This window comes from Sebastes fasciatus, chromosome 11, assembly GCF_043250625.1.
Source record: "Sebastes fasciatus isolate fSebFas1 chromosome 11, fSebFas1.pri, whole genome shotgun sequence".
Lineage (NCBI taxonomy): Eukaryota > Metazoa > Chordata > Actinopteri > Perciformes > Sebastidae > Sebastes > Sebastes fasciatus.
Genome location: NC_133805.1, coordinates 6,758,516 through 6,772,689, shown reverse-complemented (window position 1 = coordinate 6,772,689; position 14,174 = coordinate 6,758,516). Strand labels below are relative to the sequence as shown.

The 14,174-nt window shown below is 41.2% G+C and overlaps 1 protein-coding gene across 6 annotated transcripts in view; it reads right to left on the bottom strand.

The window, feature by feature from the left end:
• The window catches only part of astn1 (astrotactin 1), a 418,066-nt gene that overhangs the window by 221,409 nt on the left and 182,483 nt on the right, over window positions 1-14,174 (bottom strand). For all 6 annotated transcript variants that reach the window (XM_074650205.1, XM_074650206.1, XM_074650209.1 and 3 more), the window contains 2 exons: window positions 11,269-11,435; window positions 5,820-6,014 (listed from right to left, as the gene is read on the bottom strand). In XM_074650205.1, coding sequence (XP_074506306.1) covers window positions 5,820-6,014; window positions 11,269-11,435 — 362 coding nt within the window. The remainder of the gene's footprint in view (window positions 1-5,819; window positions 6,015-11,268; window positions 11,436-14,174) is intronic.

Below are 14,174 nucleotides of genomic sequence, written 5' to 3'. Positions count from 1 at the left end.
AAAAGTGCATTAGCATGCATTTTCGTGCATATCTGAGTGCCCTGGCTATTTCTTATATGTGTGTGTGCATAATGTGTGTTTTGCCACCTGCTCATACCACTTGCGGTTTCCCTTTTATTCTCCATCTTTCTGTTGTTGCTCCAGACAGACTAAAAAATAGACCCTTTAACAGCCGACGTCATGATCACGTCACGGCGTTAGCTGGAGGCAAAACAAAGGAAAGACTGGAGGCAAACATGAATCACCTCAGAGTAGCAGGCAGAGTGGCGTTACACATCGAAAATTGTCACCTTGCTGTGTTGTTGGGTGTCAGAATCGATATTGTATACATTTGATATGACAAACTGTGAATTGAGGCTCTAGTGAGCTACAATATCGTTGAGCTTAGCCTTCTGCTAACCGTAATTAGCAGTCACGGCTGCTGCACCCCAGCGGTAATGGTAAATGGTAAATGGACTTGCATTTATATAGCGCTTTTCTAGTCTTCCGACCACTCAAAGCGCTCTACACTAAATGTCAGTATTCACCCATTCACACACACACATTCATAAACTGATGGCAGAGGCTACTAAGGTGCCAACTTTGCCCATCAGGATCTAATCTAAATACTCATTCACAGCTCGCCTTCGGGAGCAATTTGGGGTTAAGTGTCTTGCTCAAGGACACATCAACATGTGACCCGGAGCAGCCGGGGATCAAACCACCGACCTTCCGATTGGTGGACAACCTGCTCTACCATCTGAGCCTAAACTTCGGCTAAACTATTAGAGAGATGGAGAGAGAACGTTGGTAACAGTTTAGCCTTCTGCTAACCATAGTCACAGCCGTGAGCCTTTGGCTGCGGTTAAACTATTAGCAGCATTTTCTCTCCATCTCTGAAACACTTCGGCGATATTGCAAGACTCTCTTTTTGATCCGTCTCAACACTAACACTTGCAGTTCCGGAGAGTGAGTGGCTGTACATATTCAGAAAAACTTCAAGCCAACAAAACTTGCTAGCCAGCTTTAGCAAACTTGTTCAGAAAATGATTCTGCCTCCACCTACTCTGCGCCTACAGAAATACGGCATCATGTTTAGGCCGACTGACAGAAAATGAGTCCATAACAAAACCTTGCAGGGGGTCACAGACAAAAAAATCCATTCTTTGTCTCCCCATGAAAGTCTTTTTCCCCAAATAAATAAAACATTCGGAGTAAAATCTTTCACTTGGAGGGAGTGTTTACAAATCCTTCGATCCTCTGTGGACAAGGACGGGGTTTTGAGTGAGCTAGTGGGATGTAGAGAATAAAAGGAAGAAGTAAAAGTAGAAAATTGTATGTTTAACATATTTTCAAAAAGCAAAGATGATGGGATGAGTTTGGAGGAAAAACAACAAACCTCCACTGATGGTTACACAATATTCAAATTTGATTTTTTTTTCATCATCACTGAATGATGGAGACAGATGCTTTGTGCCACTCCAGAGCAGCGGGGTAGGGCTTTTGTAGAAGTGCCAGTGAACATCACATACAGGTTTCCTTACTGTCTCTCTCTCTCTCTCTCTCTCTCTCTCTCTCTCTCTCTCTCTCTCTCTCTCTCTCTCTCTCTCTCTCTCTCTCTCTTCTCTACTTCACTTTCACTCAAGGGCAAACAGTACATTTAAAAAGGATATAAGAGGACACGGACCAAAGCGCTGTTTCACTTGCATATTATAGTTAGTAACTAAGCCGATGCCTGTTGAAGGCTGCACATCGCAACTTTGCACTTTTACCTCAAGTGGCTGTGTGAGATAGAACTGAATGGTCTAAAGTTTGAAAGCTTTTTTTTCCTGACTAGAGGTCATTTATCGCTGCAGTGTTACGGTCCAGCAGGAAGTGGAGGGGGTGGGAGTGATTAAGAGATCCAGCTATTGAGTCCGGTGTTTAGGACAGCCTTTTCAAAGCCTCAGAGATTTCGTAAAAGATGAATTACAGTTGAGCCAATAAATCTACTGTAAAGAGAAAGACCACTCTTCCCTCCTGCTGGTTTATTAATTTCATATCTGAAGAGTGATCCAGCAATTTAGTTGATGGCTCTTACAAGAGAAAGATTTTTATTTTTTTTACTTTAATGAAAGGTCAAGATCGATGTAACGTAAGCCCTGACTTTTATTCCCTGGTATGGGTTAAGCTCTAAAAACGCTGGATCCTACATTTCCCATAATTAGCTGGGGCCATTTTGGACCCAATTCCCTTTTTAAAAACAGATTTTCTCTGGCAGTAACACATCTCTTAGAGAATCAAACTCTTTTTATTATCAGGTTACCACGCTGACAGTCAGTCAACACATTCCCACTCACCAACTGCTCAAATACCGACGCTTGATCAGTGGCCCGATGCTTCAGGGCCATCAGGGACAGCTTGCCAGTTTCCGTTGTTATATAGTAACTTTTTCAAACTACCTGGTTCGGTTTAGTCAACAAACATATTTGGTTAGGCTCACAGACTGTATATATAGACGGACAACGTGTCTCCTCTTCCTCCCACTGTACAAAAGTGAAGCCAAAATATCCCGGATACGGGAGCTGCCGTTTTAACATCATTTGGAGCCAGAGTTTGCGGAGTAGTAATCAGGCAGTGGAGCTGCAGTATCAAGGTTCCTCCCACTCATCTGCCCGAGTAAACCGCTTGTCCTGCACTGCCACATCTTGCTAGAGTGAGCCACCTAGCTGCTAAGTTAGCACCACAGTAGCTGTGTGGCCAAAAAGAGACAACAACTCACCACAATATTTATGATCAGATTGACACGTTTCATTACGCAGTCTTGTGACGGTTATGGAATGTTAAAGTTACATCTCCTCTTTCGTACAATTCCCAAGCCATAGGCTCCGTGACTACTTCACGACTTCACCTGACAGCTGTCAATCATGACGTCTCATCCCCTTTTTATAGCATCAAATAACGAATTAAAACCAAACATAAAGCGGGCATGTCTGTAAAGGGGTGACCCGTGGGTACCCAGAGAACCCATTTTCATTCACATATCTTGAGGTCAGAGGTCAAGGGACCTCATTGAAAATGGAGATACCAGTTTGGAGCGTTATTTAGCCTCCTTTGCAACAAGCTAGCTATGACATGGTTGGTACCAATACATTGCTTTGCTACAACCTAAAAACCACAAGTTGCGTTAATGTGTTATTATCACGTTAATGTTGACAGCCAACGTTGACAAAAAATAATACTTCTGCCTTCTCAGCCAACAAAAGATAATTTTAAATGTAATTAGAATCACTATGTTTTGGTTATTTATACATTTAGTTACTTGTAAATACCAAACATGGATACGGTAAAAAAATTTGGATCAAATAGTGAATTTCGATTCGATAAAAAAAGAGTGCCTCTTTAACCGTTACTCCATTTAGCGTGCAACATCTCTTATGCTATTGCAGCATATTGTGGAGCCTAATCTGATATGTATCTGTAAAATACAGTGTGCATCCATTGGATACAGACCGGCAGTACAGTCATTCTCAGTGTGCAGCATTACATTTGACATTTAGTTTCCTCTGGGACAGATTTACCACCACGTACCAGACATATTCTGCCAGAGGCTGCCTTTCACATGTAACAGATTGATCTACAGTTTCATTTGTGTTTTTAACTTTTGGAATAAAAGAAAAAGATTGAGTGCCGCACTGACTTTCAACCCCTGACGGATCTTCTGCGCTCATTTGCGATGCTCTCTTCCCGTAACTTTCGTTCATTTTACATTAAAAGCGTTCATCTGGTCCAATTAGATTCAATTTCAGCACGCTGGCTCCTGGTCAGTTTTAATTCATTTGCTGCCATCGCTTATAATTAGGCCTTGCATTAACCATGCCTCCCAAAAGAGTCTTTTCCTTCCTCTTCCACCACCTCATCTGCACAGGAAGCATTCGCTGCAGATCCCGTTTCTCCATTCACAAGCACTTTCTAATGAGATCAGAGCATTTGAGATTCGGATTCTTGATGATATTAACTTCCCTGCCTCGCCGGTCCCTCCCTCTCTGCGACTCCAGGGGTGGATCCCTGCAGTAAGTGGGTGAGTTGCCTCCGGGCGGCGGAATCCATGGCCGGCCCAAATTAAATTCCTGGACTGCAGATGACTATGCTGACCTTCTGGCTTCCTGAGTTCAGTGGGAATGATTGCAGCATGCGGACAGTGTTAATTAACCACCTTCGGAGTGCTCTACCATCCACATCCAACCCCGTGCAAACCATGAAAAGGAACATGACTTCTCTATGGCTAAATATCCATATCCAAAGAGGTTATGTTGTTTTCTCCTCAGAGTACAAAACTGAGATCAGGGGAGATGTCTAGTGTTTTATAGAGGACAACGCCTAGCAGCGGCACGCTTTACTATCACTATCATTGGGAAGGAATTGACATAAAATCGAACTGAAACTCATTTCCCCCTTAATGAAATAACCTTTTAAATATACTGATTCAACCTGCTATGCTTTTACAACCTGTGGAGACACATCTACCTCCTGATTATCCATGCACTATAGGATCGAACCCTATCAACTTGAGAGAGTCTGAAAGGTTCTGATGCATAGCTCTCAGGAAGCTTAACACCACTGTCAACAATAACAGTAATGTCGTATCGGGGGGTTTGGGTACAATTCAATGCACCGGAACTGTCTGAATAGGATTGAAATTAAATATGAGACAGCAGGCGTCCCAGTGGAAGACATTTGACTGAATACCCTTTGCTAATAAATAGAGAATTAGGGCTGTCAAAGTTAACGTGATAATAACGCAAATTTGTTTTAACGCCACTCATTTCTTTAGCGCATTAACGCAACTTGCGATTTTTAGGTTGTAGAAGGCTCTGTTTTGAAGCTAAGGTGAAGATACTGGTATGATATGAAACTAGAAAAACCTAAGGAATCCATTGGTACCAACCATGTCATAGCTAGCTCGTTACAAAGGAGGCTGAATAACGCTCCAAACTTATGCTAAATTTTGGTGAGGAAAAACTGGCATGGCCAGTTTCAAAGGGGTCCCTTGACCTCTGATCTCATGATATGTGATTAAAAATGGGTTCTATGGGTACCCACGAGTCTCCCCTTTACAGACATGCACACTTTATGATAATCACATGCAGTTTGGGGCAAGTCATAGTCAAGTCAGCACACTGACACACTGACAGCTGTTGTTGCCTGTTGGGCTGCAGTTTGCCGTGTTATGATTTGAGCATATTTTGTATGCTAAATGCAGTACCTGTGAGGGTTTCTGGACAATATTTGTCATTGTTTTGTGTTGTTAATTGATTTCCAATAATAATATGTACATTTGCATAAAGCAGCATATACAGTATGCCCACTCCCATGTTGATAAGAGTATTAAATACTTGACAAATCTCCCTTTAAGGTACATTTTGAACAGATTAAAAACATGTGTGATTAATTTGCGATTAATCGCGATAAACTATGGACAATCATGCGATTAATCACAATTAAATATTTGTATAGACCATGAGCCTCCTTGTCACAGTAGGTAGCAGTAGTGATAGTAATGTGATTCTCCTACGCACACAATCCACCGTCACAAGAATCCCACTTTAAGTTTGTGAGTGTCAATTCCTTCCAACAGCATGCAAACAGAAATAATGAAACTAGTTTTTATAACCGTAACCAGTATTACTGCAGACTGTTTTGTCGAAAGCATTTTAAAGAATGATGACTGAAATAGTATCATGTATATCACCAGTGTGGGAGCCAGCAGCCCAAACCCTTCCAAATAGTTTCCCTGCTGAGATATAAATGGCTGAACGATGTCCCACACGCTCCACTTCACAAACAGCTTGTGTGTTTACCTGAACGTGGCCTTGAGGATCTGTCCGGAGGTGCTCTCTTTGGTGTGGTTGTTGTATCCGTAGAAAAGGTCTCCGAACACAGTCTGGTTAGCGGGGATGTCCGCCGCCTCCCCGCAGTCTATTCCCTCAGTGCAGGCCTCAGACAGCGGCAGGCACGACCTCCCATCTGGGCCGCGCTTGTAGTCCTCGATGCACCTAAAGTGACAGGAGTTCATTTATTAATTGGTTCATGTATTTCCATCCGAAAGCCTGAAAACAGAGCCATGAGGAGGTGCAGAAGTCTAGTTTTCTCTCAGAACACTTGAATTACAATATGCTGAAAGGTTATTATGGATTTTTTGCCCAATGATGCCAAAACATATTCTGCCTACTGACGCTTTAACATTGATAATGACATTATACTGTAACACAAGCCATCCTGCGCCACTTTCGTGGTAGGTTGGGACACTTTAAATGCTGCCACTGTATGAACAAATAAGCAGACTGTCAGCAGTCAGACATATTGATTTAAACCTTGTGATTGAACGGTTATTCTGAGAAATTTTCCACTGCATTCTGCTGGGTTCAAAATATGCACATCACAGACCTCACGACTCAACAGTGTAGAATCAGCTAAATCAATTCTACTCAGCTGGCACGAAATCCTCCATCTCAAAAACAGGAGAGAAACACTGAGAGTCGTCTCAAGGCTCTTTCATATTGATGATGTTTTGACATCTCGGTGTATAATATACTCAGTGAAATGAATCAAAGGCAGACGAAGTAGAGGGAGAAAAATGGGGATGGGGGGGGGTTAAAGAGAGAAAGATCTGTCAGGGATTTAGGCTGAGAGAGAAGCTCTCTCCTGGATGCCAAATGTCTCAAAGCTAATGCCAGTCTCCAGTGGGACCGGTGGAGGATTAGCTACATCTGCACAGTGGAGAGTGACAACAACTGAATGCTGCTGTTGAGGATGAAATGAAACAGCAGTTTATATGCTGTGCCTGCAACATGATGTTTAATGTAAAGATGACAGCGAGAAACAACAGCTTGTTGTGTTCAATTAGAAAACGGCTGTTTCCAGGATCTGAAGATGTTTTTTTGTTTTTTTTACATCTCCCGTAGAACTTAGAGGGAACATATCATGCTCATTTCTAGGTTCATACGTATTTTGGGTTTCTACTAGAATGTTAAAAAACAACAACGATTTCTCTCATGATGTCTGTCTGAATATACCTGTATTCACCTCCTGTCGGAAACGCTCCGTTTTAGCGCCTGTCTCTTTAAGCCCCCCCATCCCGAAAAAGCCCAGTCTGCTCTGATTGGCTTGTGAGAAATATATGGTGCACCAAAAGAAAGTATATTGCTAAGAAGTGAAAGCCAATAGTTTGTTCCATTGCAATGGCGGCGCCCAGCAGCACAGCTACGCCTTCGCCATTTTGGACTGAAAACAAACTACTGGACGCCAGTAAAACATCCGCCGACAACGTGCCGTACAAAAGTAAAACTAAATTATTTATATTCTATTGTCATATTTAATGTCTATTGTTCTGTGTTGAACAATAAAAATAAAAATATGCATATTAATATAACTATTTACTTACTTTATTTATTAAAGTTTTTGCCCGGCTGCTTCCCAGAGGAACATAACTTTATAGAAAAGAAATCCTCTGATTTACAGGACTCATCGGTGTTTACAGTCCAAAATGGCAGAATCTAATGGCCATCTAGCGGCTGTTTGTGTTTATACTCTTTGGGTATATTGTAATGAGCCTGCATGTGACATAGGAAGGGGAGCCACATCTGAATGTCTTGTTGAATCACATGTTTCCTGATCTAGACAGCCCACAAAAAAACTGACTGGGTCGTCTTATTTCACAGTTTGTAGGTTGGTCGGCACTCTAGATACCCAAATGTATGAATACAAGCACTGGAAAAAGTGAGATTTTCATGACATGTCCCCTTTAAAGAAACTGGACAGATGTCCACATCCACACAGTTTATACAGTAGTTGCACAGGCTGCTGATAACACCGCCGTATGGCTCGTTAGCAGCAGAAAATATGAACACCTCTTGCCTTTTGGACCACCTTTAGATTAAATCTCTTCACACTGCGCGGGTATTTTCAGTTATTCTGGCTAATTAAACCTCTGCTGAGATTGAAGTTAGGCTGAAGGAATTTATGTGAGATCCCCAACGATAACAGGTGCAACATAATGAACGGTGAGGAAGATGTTACTCAGTCTGTACGTGTCCGCACAGTCCCAAGAAGAGGTCTAATCAGTGTAATAAGTCAAAACACCTGCAGGGCTTCACCGTGGCTCTGTACTGGCTTTAGACGCAGGTCGCCATATACCCAATCAAACCGTAATCTAATGGAACCTCTTAACTGTGGTCATGGAGCTTTTCTTTAAGGCATTTTGATATGTGACAGAAGGGAAACCACAGGTGTATATAATACAATTAGAGTCCCCTATAAAATGCTAATGCTCTGTATGAAACCACTCTCTGTATGGAGACTTGGACCCACTTTTAGAATTTCATGGGTTTCGATTTTTTGTTGAATTATGTATATCGCCTGCTTACGGTGCAATAAATCATGTGCTGAACATTTATTGGTAGATAATCATATCCTAGCAAACTAAATGTAAAATGAATACTAGCTAGTTACTACACAGAGCTGCATGCATCCTGTGGAGGTAAAAGTAGTGCCCCCTTTTGGGGGAAAGAAAACCGAAGATCCCATAGACTTCAATGCAATTGGACGCATGTTTGGGTAATTTTGACAAATTCATATGCATTCATCTCTTGTTATACAAACCATTTGTTTTATACACGTCTAATAATTATTTTGTGACCTTGCCTGAACCTGAGCGTTGGCAATACCTTAATAAATGAAGGTTGATCGCCGCCATGTCCCTTCAGTCTTCCCCCGTCCAACACAGTGGCCAGATATTGCTTATCCAGACTTCTCTACATATTTGATTGAATCCTGTCCGGCTAAGTGTTGTCTGCACAAATCCAACATGTTAATAGCCAACTGTTTGATCTATAGGCTAAGATGTAGTTGGAGACGACAGTCTGATGCTGCGTTAATGTATTACGGCAGCAGCATCCCACTCAAGCTAGAGGTTTGGAGACATGTTTGAACTTCTTCTCTTTATGCCGTTACCAACTATGAGGGGGATTTTTTCCCCCCAAAAGGGGGCGTGGTCATCCTACATATATATAAAAGTAGTCATGATATTTTCCCCTAAAGCTTGTGTCATAACCATTGCCAGACTAGTGTTTTAAGACTGAATAACAATCACATAGAGTTCCTGAGTCAGAGGTTTGCAGACCTTGATCAATACAGCCCTCTGAGTTTTCTGTTTTCGTAAAAGTACATTCCGTTTGTTTTGTGCCACTGGAACAATAATGGACTTCCCAACAAAACACCGACATTCTTCAGCTTTGAATCTGAAGAGTTACAGAAGCAGGAGGAGGAATGCATTATCCACTTCTTGTCCCATGTGAGAGGAAAGTAAAAAATCTTTATATACAGCAAGAATCTGAACTTTGTAACAGCAACCTTCACGAGTCCACGGCAAACAAAAAATAACTCAGTTGTGCAGGTGTAGACAGTGTCAGTGGAGAATTTCGGCCAGGACTCAGTGTAGTATATGTACGATGTTCCCCCTCAGGAATTTAGACTTGTCAAAGCCTCTAAAGCAAAGAGAAGTATTCAGACCAAATATAAAGAAAACTAGAGGGAGACTGCAGACCTCTACCAAGACCGTTTCCATTAGTGAAAAAGAATGCGTGTATCCACCTCGTGATTTGGATCCGCTCCACAATTTAATGGGTTCCTTTTTGGGCCATTCTTCACCCTTCCACCAAGTTTCACGAAAATCGGGCCAGTATTTTTTTTTGTAATCGTGCTGACAGACAGGCAAAGAAACGCTAGAAAAGCTGTGACCAAATCTCATATCCTATTGTAACAATTGCTTATAAAGGTACTTTCAGACAGCGTGGTGCAACTGTGCTGCTCCCGGCTACCTTCGATCCTACCAGCCTGTACACCACAGACTGCTTCTGTCCACCTAGTATAATATCCTCATGCAGCTAAGGAGAGCAGATTGTAGCTTAAAATAGGGGAGATGTTTAATATTTGAGGGATAAAGCCCAATGAGGTGTCCATTTTCAGGAATTAATGGACGACGGGGAAACCGCACAATGTGCATGGCTCTGCAAAGTTCATTAATACCCGATCATGGACACCTTGAATGGCATTATCCCCCTTATACCATGGTTACTTGCCAAAGAAAAATAAAATAACACCATACATTTATATTTACATCTGGTTACCCATGGAACAATCACTACCATCCCATAAGGTTCCTAAGGAATGGAAACATTGCTCACTACTCCAGTAAGTAGGACAAACCTTAACTACGACTTGGCAACAGGAGATATTTCGAGCCAGCGGTGTCTCCTCTCATCATCCCTCTGGGTGTGTGCGAGTGTAGACGTAGGCTACTTTAAAGGTTGCGGCCCACTCCCCCTAAACGGCGGCGTTTTGAGGCTGAGGGATCGGCGCGTCACGCACTGTGTCACGCACCGCCTCACCGGCGGCGCCCGGCTAATACCTGTGCGTAAAGCATCTCCGCTCAGCCAGTACAGTACAAAGCAGTACAGTTATGTACATGTTTATCCTATTTAGCCCAGTCCTTATCATCATATAATGAATTTTGAATGCATATACTGCACCCGTTAAATAGGTTATAGGTGCGTTTGCTCATATGCAGTCAAATAGAGTTGTTGATGGGACAGAGGATTGGGAGGCAGCGGAGGCAGAGGGTCCACATACATCCGCTCACGCACTTTCACTTTGCGAACGAGCAGATCTATTTCCTCAGCAGAAAACGTCTCGCTACTCCAATTTGCTGAATCCGCCTTGTAAATAGCAATGTGCCCGACGCAGGCGCACCTGGCTTTTAAAGGGAATGGGAGATGGCACTCTGATTGGTTTGATTCATGTTACGGCCAAAACACACCTGTGATTAATTAAGAGACTAAATAAAACCCCTTTGGCCCTTGATCCTTACTTTGTGCCCAAATCAATACACCCTAAATGCACTTGCGCTGTGCACTTCAGACCATGTGCTACAGAGTTTTTAAATAGGGCCCTGAATCGTAGTAAATCCTTTTATTTATCACCCATTTCAATATTTGCTTCATTTAACTTTTATGGTAGTGCACTTATATAGATCGTATTCCTTTCTGTCTTGTGCTTCCCAAGGTTCGTCCTGTACCAAATATGTCAATTTTGACCTGATATAATGATACAGGGGTCGATATCAGTTTGTTTAACGATGAAAACATCGCAAACATTCACATGACTAGATACCATGTGAATGATCGGACTCAGCATTTCAGGGTTCTGAAATAAAAATGAAAACTATAAAGCAGTGAATGTGTTATTTCTTACCCACAGAACATCTGGATGTTGTAGAGTGTGGGGTCATCCTCCAGAGGAGCCAGCTGCTGGAGACACAGCTGCTCGCATCCTCCATTGAAACCGTCGGAGCAGTCGATGCCGATGTGGTGGTCGTAGCACCCGGTCCCATCCTTCATAGGACTCAACCCCGGAGGGCACTGTGGGAGGAACAAGTGTTTTTAAATGACTAATGTTAGCAATTATACTTTTTTACTACATCCTTAGAGCTGCCTAAACTGTGAGGCGCTGCCACATTAACACTAATCCCAGATGGGACAGGTAAACAGACCCCATAACATCTGTGCCACAGAATGTAAACAGTCAGATTTCTGTTCCCATTAGTGCAGCCAGTGTGAGCACTGAGCTTAGTCTGTAAAGCTGCACATGGCAAGATGTTTCATGTAGAAATGTTCATATTATCAGCCTGAATAACAGCAGGAGGCAGCGGCAGAAGGAGCGACGGTACGGGCTTTTATCACTGTTGAAACAAAGAGTATAAAAACAATTTCTCTATTAATGAATTCATGTTCATGAACATAATGTTCATAAACAATAAATATGACAATCCATGAATCTTTTCAGTAATTTATTCAGAAAGCAGGGCTAGCTTCAGATACTCAAAATGGGAGGACTTGCTGCTTTTCTCTCTTATATTGTAAATGCAATATGTTGGGGTCTGAGACAATTGTGACATTTTTTTTTTTTTACTATATATATATTTACTTTTTAAGATAAAGAACATGTTGTAAAATAATTATCATATGTAAATCCAAAAGCAATATTTTTATGTGAGGGTAAAATAAATAAATAAAAATAATAAATAAATAAAATAAAAGCAAGGAGAAACAGCCGCACAGATAATATTATTATTATTATTATTATTATTATAATATAAGTAAATAAATGAGTGGAAATAAATTGAAATTAATTTAAATAAAAATAATCATCATAAAGAAAGGAAATGCATATTTTAATAAATACGTACTAACAAATTAATAGGTAGAGGAAAGTTTTTTTTTAAAAACTATTTTCTAATATTTTATAGTCTAAATAAAGAATTGATTTATCAAAAATCATCAGCAGGTTAATTAATAATGATAATAATGCTAGTTTCTGCCCGACTGTGCAGCAGTGTGCAATTTAATCAGATAAAGCTGGACTCATATTAGGCAATATGACAACCGAGAGTTATAAAATAATGTTATTATATTAGGACATGTGTAAGAATAGATTGGAGAGACAGCACACAAGGATCTGACTCTGGTGGATTACACCTGTAAGATTCGCGAGGAGCGCCATGGTGAAGGAATCCACTGTCTACATCACACCAAAGCATGTATATACATGTCTGTACAAAATCTCATAGTAACCCACCAAGTGGTTGTTCAGTATCAACCAAAGTGGTGGACCAACATCGACTGACCTTGCCATCTCTACAGCCATAAAACAAACAAGATAAATAAAACAAAAAAACATGCATTCTATGAGACTAACATTCACAGATACATATCAGAAATCATCCACATTATTACTGCTCCATGTGTTGCGGTACTGCTGAGTCTTAATGCAAGACTAGAGCACTGCTACTGCCACAGCTTAACTCATTAAACATTCAGCCACAGTCAGTAAATTCTTGACTGCACCATCAATACCCACAAAGGGAGTTGTAAAGTTTTATCTTGCATATGCTAGAAAGAAAATAGCCTTTGCATAGCACTGCCACTTGATTATTTACTGTGGCACAGGGGATGACAAGAACAGTGATGAAATGGCAGACAACCAGTGTCATCTATAATGAAACCCTTTTAAAAAAGGATCCTTGTTCGGGTGAGGGAGATGAGACAATACCGCGAGTTTAAATTTCAATTTCCATACAATCCGGAGAGCACTGTCTTCGTATTTGATGAGTGAAATGAAATTCTTTAGTTTGGAAGTGTATGAAATAGCAATGAGTATCATAGTTTAACTTCAAGAAATTAATAAAATAAAAAAAAAAACAGATTACATTCTGACGTTTTTACAGACAGCATCCTAATTGAAATGCTGGGGTGACTTTAGGAAAGAGCTGTGAGACCTGACTTCACCCCCGGTTCACTCCTCCTACAGTCTTGTTCAGTATTTCCCAAGCAATTTTTTTTCTCAGAGGCCTGTCAGGTCAAATTCACATTATGTTCTCTGTCAGCTATTACTTCAAAGGAAACTTTGATGGAGTGCATTTTAACAAGGCACAGCACCCTCAGAACAGTGACTAGGCAGCTGGTTTCCTATAAGCTCTGAGGGATCAGCGACTGCTTATTTTATTATTTAGGCCTACGGTGTTCTTCAGAGGGTCGAGGTGGCTCATTTGGCTAATAAAGCTCACATGCTTGTTGTGGATTCCAGTCTAGTTTTGTGCTGCAGTATACCTCTGTTTCTGTTAGTGTTAGTCTAGGGAACACTTTTTAAATTTTTTTTAAATAAAGCACTTGCTCTAGTTGATTTTTATCAGCTGCTGCTCACTCATGTTTCACAGTCACTGGTTTATTCATCAGCTGTTTGGCCAACAACACTTCTCCCAACAGGTCAAACACCAGCGCTTGGTCAGTGGCCCTACGCTTCAAACTACGACGCTTCAAAATAAACCTCCGTGTTCACAGGAAACGTGCAGTGTTCGCTTGTTACATGCATATTGTCTTTTCAAAATAAACGTCTGTGTTCACAGGAAACTTAGTGTCCACTCGTAGCATGCATAGTTTCTTTTCAAAATAAACTTGCACTTTCACATGAAATGTACAGTTTCCACTCTTTACATGCATAGTGTCTTTTCAGTGTTCACAGGAAACTTACAGTTTCCGCTCGTTACATGCATAGTTTTTCAAAATAAACTTGCGTGTTCACAGGAAACATACAGTTTCCGC